The 8,636-nt window shown below is 26.8% G+C and overlaps 1 protein-coding gene across 1 annotated transcript; it reads left to right on the forward strand.

Moving 5' to 3' along the window:
- Nucleotides 1-305: 305 nt before the first annotated feature.
- LOC114915379 (uncharacterized) lies at nt 306-6,470 on the forward strand. Its single transcript, XM_083063564.1, has 5 exons — nt 306-2,337; nt 2,405-2,578; nt 3,968-4,098; nt 4,191-4,365; nt 5,313-6,470. Exons 1-5 carry the CDS (start codon nt 2,002-2,004, stop codon nt 5,469-5,471), a joined length of 975 nt encoding a protein of 324 aa, XP_082919690.1. The 5' UTR covers nt 306-2,001; the 3' UTR covers nt 5,472-6,470.
- The last annotated feature ends 2,166 nt before the right edge of the window (nt 6,471-8,636 follow it).

The following is an 8,636-nucleotide window of genomic DNA, read 5'->3' on the forward strand; positions in this document are numbered from 1 at the left end:
AAAATCGTGCATTGTGCTGTATACTTATTTGTTTTCATAATTCTTTTAACATCTTTAATATTTAATATTTTAAGAATAAATTGAAATTGTAAACAAGAAATAAAGAATTTGGATTAACGCAAGTGAGAAGTGATAAATGACTCATGTTACTTAATGAAGTAATTAATGTTTAAATTTTAATTTTTGTAAATGTAAAAAATTTAAGTTAAGAAGAGATGTCACAATTTTTGACAAAAAAAAATCAAGAATTAGATTACAAGAAATTTAGAAATAATAAACATAGAGTATCTTACTAACTACTAAAAACAAAGGTATGCTTATGTAAATAAAATAAAATAAAATAACGATATGTTTCAATAAAAAAAATTTAAAAATTTTTTAAAATAAAAAGTAAGAAGAAAAATAACAAAATAAATTTATTTAAAAATTAAAATTAACTTATACATAAATTATTTCTTATTAACTTTTATAAGATTTTATTATTCACTTAATCATAAATTAATTTTAACTTATTAGTCTATTTGAATAAGTTTCTTTAAAAATGCTTAGAAGAGAAAAATAAGAAGATTAAAATAAATTTTTTAATAAAATAAAATTAATTTATATAAGTTAAAAATAAAATTTAAAAAAGTTATTTATTTTTCTCTTCCAGTATATGAAATGTTTTTCTAATTTGCACACAACTAAATATTAAAATATTAAGTATCATAGCATCCCAAGTAGGGATGACAAATAAACCCGTACTCATGGGTAATATCCGAACCCGTCTCAACTTTGACGAGAAATACCCGATTTAATCGAGTACGAGTATATACATACCCGTCCCGTACCCGTACCCGTACCCGATTGAATTATGTTAAAAATAATTAATATTTTATTATATGTAATTATTTTTTATTATGTGAAACATTTATAGTTGTTTAATTATTAAGAAATCTCTTGATTAAAATATGAGATAGAAAAATAATTTAATTATAATTATAATATAATTAAAAAATAATTTAAAAATATTGTGTATTTTTTTAGTAAAAAACAATAATAATAATTTTTTACGGCTATGGGTATGAGTATACCCGATACTCCACGAGGACGGGAATGAGAACAAAAATTTCATATCTGATGAGTACAGATATGGGTACGAAGATGGATTTGAGTCACAAAAACAGGGACGAGTGTCATAAAACCCATATCCGACCCGCGCCCTGATGTCATCCCTGATCCCAAGCAAGCAATGGAAGTTTGAGTGTGGCAGAAGCTAATACTGCTGTGCCTTTCAACCAATTTTTTGCTTTTCACAAGCAGCGCCTACAAAACGTATCGGATTCAGATTAATTAAGAATTTATTATAATATTTATTTGTATATAATTTATTATAAATTTTAGTTATATATAATAATATTTAGCATGTGTAATATACTAATATAAATGACTAAAATTAAAAATGACTTAAATGACTAATTTAAATGTCATATCCAATATTTACTTTTTTTAATTTGATAATTCAAATACTATTTATAAATATTATTTCTCATATTAACTAGAAGCTCTCAAATGATCCTGACTTTATCTTTATGGACTTAATCTTAGGTATACATTTATACATAAGCAATCAAGATTGTTTTAATAAATTTTAATTTTAGCAATCTATTTGAATTATAGATTACCTAATGATAATGATACGTTTTGATTTAACAAAATTAGCTAATCCTTTCACTAAATAAGTAAAAGATCACGCTGATCGATTTCTTTAAAATAATATAAAAATGTGATTAAGTTCCATGATTTCTAAGATATGAAATTATAAATTTATGAAATCGATATCCCAGTCTAATTAGAATCCAGACTAATACTGAACTATTTAATTGTATTCAATTACGATCTGTTCCAAATTCAAATCATATCTATATAAGTTGAGAAGAGAAGAAATTTAAATCATATAAGTTGAGAAGGAGGAAGAGGAAGAGGAAGAAGTGCATAATTCATACCTGGTGCTAGAAAAACATGTACAACAATACTGCTAACAATGGTGATGACAGTGGTGAGAATGTTGCTAGTAGCATTTGGATTTCTGGCTTGAAGAAGCAGCAAAAACGTCCAAAAATTCCAAAAAGAGGACCTGGAGTGGCTGAACTTGAGAAGATTTTGAGAGATCAAGAAAGCATAGACATGACTGACACCAAAAACTCCAAAGAAATTCGTGGAAATCAATATGAATCTGTCAATTTTATGACCAGAAATTTATCCAATGAATTCAATCCTGTTTTATCTTATCCCGGAACTAATCAAGAGAGAAACAACCAGCATTCACCTTCTATGGTAAAGCTTATGACAGAATTTGTATCAATCAATATTTTCTAAATTGGAAGAAAGATTGTGGTTTGCTTACATTTGTGTGTAAAATGTGTGTAATATTTATTTGCAGGTGAAACAATTTCTTGAGAGACCTACTTCATCCAGATCATTATCAATTGGACTTCAGAATCACTTTGAGCAACCTTCAATTCAAAGTTCATATTACAATTCAGAAGAATACAAAGTAATTCACATTCTTTTAGTGTTTTTTTTTTCTTTTTCTACATAGACAACATCAATAATAGTGATTTTATATAGTTTATCTAAATAATTTATAACTTATGACAATAATTTTTCTAAGAATTTGATTTAGATATAATAATGTCACAAAATTGATTTATGAGAGATATGTTTTAAAAATTAGATTGAATCATTTAATTTAACCAAATAATTTTTTTTGTATTTAGTTCATTTGAACCGGAATGAGTGAGTGCAAAGTAAAGTGTATGAATGCTAAAGAATGTTAATGAATGAGTATACATAGTAATTTTATACAAAATATTTATAATTGATAACATAACTAGTTTTATTAAGAAAAAATGTTTGTTTTACAATAGTGATTTGTTATCAACTTTTAGTTATATAAAATTATAATATTTCTGTAATATTATTTGTACGTATTAATTGATTATTATTATTATTTTATCAATATTAGTTTACTGTTTAGTAACTAATACAGATTTGAAAATACTAGATGAAATTTGTATGAAAGTAACCTACATACATTAATTTGGTTAAATTGAAAGTAGGTGGAGTGTTTCTATTTTTTTTAATAGAATAATTTAATTTAAATTTTTAATTTATTTTATGTGAATTCTACAATGAAATTATTATTATTATTATTTTTGCAAGAACTTACTTCTTACATATTTTTTATAGAAGCTAAGAATCAGTTTTACAAATGAAAGCTATATCATTATACTCTAATAATAATAATAATAATAATAAAAGAGCTGATTCTTATTTTAAGAACTTCTTAACAGAGATGTCCTAATTCCACTTTTTATAGGATAAACATTATGCCTAAAAATAAATAAATAAAAACTATAATAGTTGAAAACAAATATTACATGATACTCAAATTTTCTATGAGTAATGGCACTTGTATAACAAATTTCTCAACTAAGAAAGAAAAATAAAAAAGAAAGAAAGTTGAAATATAATAAATGATAAATAAAGCAAGACAAACATAACAAATAATGATGTAATTAATATTGTATGAATTGTTGTACATCGTCACTCATTATTTACTTAAAAATGTCTTTCATAATTGCAATAATTGTGTTTATAAAAGTACTTTTTACATAAATACTTATATAATAAGCATTTGTTGAAAAAGTAATTAAGTTGTTTATTTTTAACCTCATGAGACATGCCTTGAACAGGAATGGATTCTCTCATGTTGGACTTAATTCTCCTTCTGAAAATCTCGCTATCAAAACCTCATACCTTTTATTTTATTATTTAAATTTTCTGTCTTTTGTTTTTAATTAAGAGTTAAAATTTTACTGAACAGAAATGTGACATGAGAGAATCCAATCCCGTGGTTGTGCAATGCCAAATGAAATCAGAAAAGTGCACTTTTATGTTGACAACCAAAACCAATGTGTTGTAGATGCTTGGCATGAAGCCATCTCGATCTTCAATCTTGGAAAACTCTCTGATTCCGCCATCAAACTTTCATGTTCTTCCAAGTTTTTCTCACTACAGTAGGCTGCACCAATCATCCACCAAGGAGTCCTACAGGCAAACCCTTTAATCATCACTAAAACACTAAATTTTGCCTTCTCTGTTTATAGTTTCTTCTTGTGTTACAAAATTATCTTGGTCTTTCTCAGGGATGCCCAATGGGGGAGAACTTTGCAGCTCAATAACACAAAGTACAATTCAGACATTACAGTGCCTCATGAAGATTTCCCACCATTTACTACTCCTGAAGTTCCTGCACCTCCTATGCATTTGTTTCCTGCTGCTCTTTCCAAAGGGAATGTGCTCCCTCGCCAAGTTACTGAAGTAAGCTGCAAGTTATTCTTTACTCTTTTTACTTTTCTTCAGGACTTAGCAGCTATGAACCACCTACTCTAACATAAACACTAGACACGTCACAGATATTAGGACACCCAACTAATGTTCAAAATATAAAACACGAGGACACGACATACTTATATATAAGCTTTCTAATTTTTATGTGATGATGATCCTTAGTATATGGATTATATCTCTTAAAAGGTAAAACAACTAATAATTCTTAGAAATGGGCTGAATTTTTTAAATATTATAATAGGAATGTTAGCTAAATGTTTAACAATAACAGGTGTCAACTCATTATCTTAGCTCATGTCCATCTCGTGTTACAAAATAGTCCAACTTGTATTGGTGAGGATTTTGAATCAAAAAATAATTATTTTTGATTGTGACACCGTAAATAAGTGTTAGACACATATTCAAGACATGTTTGACAAGTGTTATGTCTAAAACATGTCAAATATTTTGATAGTATTCAACAGATGTGTCAGTGTTTCATAACTTAACAATGCTAATGTTTATTTTAATTAGTAATGAAATCTTATTCACTTATAAAAAACAATTGCAAGTTATTCAAGAAGAACAAATTATATATTAGATCTCTAAAATATTATTTTCTCTCAAATAGTTCTTAAACCATTGAAATTATATAAGTATTCTATACAGTATTAAAAATCATGCTACATAATCGCTTAAGAATTGAAAATTTCTTCAAATTAGTCCCTCAATATATCAATTCAAAAACTAAATTGATAATGTGATACTTTAGAGATTACTTATATATATACTTCTATTAGTTTAAGGACTATTTAGAAGAGAGAGTAATACTTCAATAACTAAATTAATAGTTTATTCTATTGGGGAAGGTCCAATAGTCTTTACTACTTTGTTTGGTTAGCTGAGTAGATTTGTATCTTGCTTCTAAAACTTTTTAGGAGAAAGTGGAGTCATACCATTCAGAATCAAGTGGACCAGATGATAGACCTTTCTATAACTTCTTAGGATTGGAGGACTCAGAGGGGCTGATAGATAGTGCAAATAGTGGGGGACGTGAAAAAGGAAGAGTTGGAATTGATCTAAACTTGAAGCTCTGAGTTTTTGTTTGCATTTCTCAATGACTAGCTCTCATGAGTATGTGGTTTCTCACTTAATGACACCAACTGAAGGCAATTTCTTCGTGGGAGAGTATGCATACTCTTTGATTCATGAAATTGGGATTATGGATGGAATGGATGGAATCGGCAATTTCACCACTTGGCGGGGGATTTTTATTTAACTTATTGTCAATTGTCAAGGCTTTTGATGTTCAGACTTGGTCTAATTGTAATTTTGAACTAAAATCATGAAGGATTGTGGAAGCTTGTTTTTCTGTTTTTGCAATCCTATTTTAACCTTTTGTCTTTATCATTGCAACAGATGTATCTCATAATACGGTGGGAATTTTAATCTTTAGTAAATGCTTGCCATTCTTATTTTCTTGTTTGAACTTGGTATATTGCAGTGACTGGATGTTGTGGAATCATAGCTTTACTTGTGGGAACAGTGTTTTATTTTCTGATTTATTTCAAAGTTTCATTTGTTGACAACATTCTGTACCTCGTTTGGATACACATGATATTGGTTTTGTTATGATTGTGGTAAAATAATGGTTTTAATTTGCAGGATTGTGATAAATCAATGGTTTGTTAACATATCAAATTTTGACGGACTTGTCTAGGTGTTGGATATTCAGAAATTGGCAGCTGAAATGAGCTCGAGCTGCATTAAAGACATTTAAATTAGATACTCTTAAATGTTTTTCATGAAGAGATGATATTTGATACTTTTGTTGATCCATGCTCTAGTAATGCCAAAAATGATGTGACAAATCAAATGTTAAATTTGCAAGTAGAAAAAATGTCATCCCTTGTTACAGAAGGTTTAAAATGTGGAGGAAATTTATATGCCTTTATTTGCTACTTGCTGAGTTTTACACACCCAAACACATGCTCAGACCAATTTATATTTATTGATTCATTTATAGATAGGATATGGGGACTGGCTTACCTTAAAATGGAGTTGTGATGTCATTTTTCTATGCTAAATTTATACTAGGGTGATATTAGTAGGATTGAGATAAATGCATGAAAATTTAGGTTTGATTTTATCTAGATTGTCGTTATTGTATTTTTTTTTTATCAATAATAATACCATGATTAATTTTCTATATATTATTAAATCTGATTCAAATATATCTATATCTTAACATTTACTTGAAATACATGAATGTGAAAAAGTTAATGGTTATTTCAATATGAAATTTACAAAGTTGGTTAATTAGTGTAAATTATATATAAATTGGTCAGCATGATATTTAGTTGTTTTTGTTGAAGTTTAAATGTAAAGTGAGTTTTATATTGATTAGAGCTAGATTTGTTAAATAATATATAAATAAAAAAAACTCATCTATCTAATATTTTAAACTTTTAGGTTATGTTATAAAATCAAATTCACTTATATAATTTGCTTGTAATTTTGATATAATACAAATTAATTCTTAATTATTAACTTTAAAATATTTCGTAAATTATAGCTATAAAGAAAAAAATTATCACAATTATTTAATATAGGTGCATACTTGTTACTCAAACTTGAAATATCTGATTAAGCTGAAACTAACATAAGTTGATTTATGGTGGGTGATTTTTGTTTTCTATTTACATGTTTGAGAAATATTCCAAAAGAAAAATCAAATACATATGTAAGTTGACAAATAGTTGTTGGATGCATTGTGAATTATGTCTTTGAAGATGTTGACATCATATATGATTCTGAGCACACCTTGCTGGTATCCCAATTCATCTGCAGATTGATGAAGCAACTGAACAACGGTTGGATGCTGAATTGCTTCGATGGATACCCATATCTTCTCTGTAGATTTCCCTTTGCCCACTAACACAGGAACGTACCCTTTGCGAACTTGTTCCATTTTTTCTCTCCTATTCCTATACACCTTGACCATGCTGTCTCCAATATAGGAGGTTCTATATATTTATATACGCACTTCTCTTGTTGGATTAAATTAAACTAATTAAGTCCCAGTGGCATGCAATGGGCATTTTGTCACTGCCAGTTGCATGCTTCAGTGACGCTATTTAATTTTCATCAAGTACAGATATAAACGTACATACACAGCGATGAAAAATGCCTATTTATTATCATTATTTAATTACAAGTTACTTGTAGTGAGTTTGTTTTTTTTTCTTTCTTTTTTTTCTTTTTCTTTTTGAGTCTCAACTCTCAACCAACTTGATAATTTAAAAGTCAATTTTTGTATTCTTAAAAATTAATTCTAAAAAAATATATAAATATAATTACTTTTTCAAGATTAGAACATTTTTTATTAAAAAATTATTATTAATTTTAAAATCACTTTAATATTTTGTTTTAAGTTCAATAATGTGTTGGATTGACTTTGATTCTTGCTTAAAAGTGGGTGATGATGGATGTAGAAGTAAATATGTATAGACTCTAATGACTCATTTGTGTTGAAAAAGAAATACATGCATTGAATTGAAGAAAAACAGAGGTGATTTCTCAATGACACTTTTGTTTAAATTAAATTTTTAACATTTGATTTTTTTTCTCCAATATGTTATTTTATTATTCTTAAAAAAAATGTACATTACATTTGTTTTTTCTATGATAGGTTATTTCTCATTGGGCTTAGAAAATATGGCCGGAGAAATTGAAAAAACAAATCAAAATTATATGTTTTTTTTTGTCTTGATTTCGTATGATTTTGTATTATTTTATTACTTAAAATATTATATTATACTACCCATTTAACAACAATCAATCACGGTTAAATTAATAAACTATGAAACAATGTTTTAACTTTTAATGGATTCAATTTGCAATTACCAATCTCGCTTAAAACATAGACCACCTTAGACTTTAAATTGTAACGTCCGATTCTAACGCTTAATTTATATAATAATAATTATATATTTCTTATATAATATTTTCGTAAATATATCGTTAACAATATTTTTTTTTATAAATAAAGATAAAGAAGCAGAATATTTTGTGAATTTAATACATAACATAAGTATTTATAATAATGTATTATTTTACACAATATTTTTTTCTTTCACTTCTATTACAAACTTTACATTGATAATAGAAATAAATTTACAATAACAATTATAATAGATTCATCAAATAGCTTCCACATTCCAATTTCTTCCAAGAAAAACAACAGCTATAATCACTGCAAA

Source organism: Cajanus cajan, chromosome 9 (assembly GCF_000230855.2).
Source record: "Cajanus cajan strain Asha chromosome 9, NIPB_CcT2T_4, whole genome shotgun sequence".
Classification (NCBI taxonomy): Eukaryota; Viridiplantae; Streptophyta; class Magnoliopsida; order Fabales; family Fabaceae; genus Cajanus; species Cajanus cajan.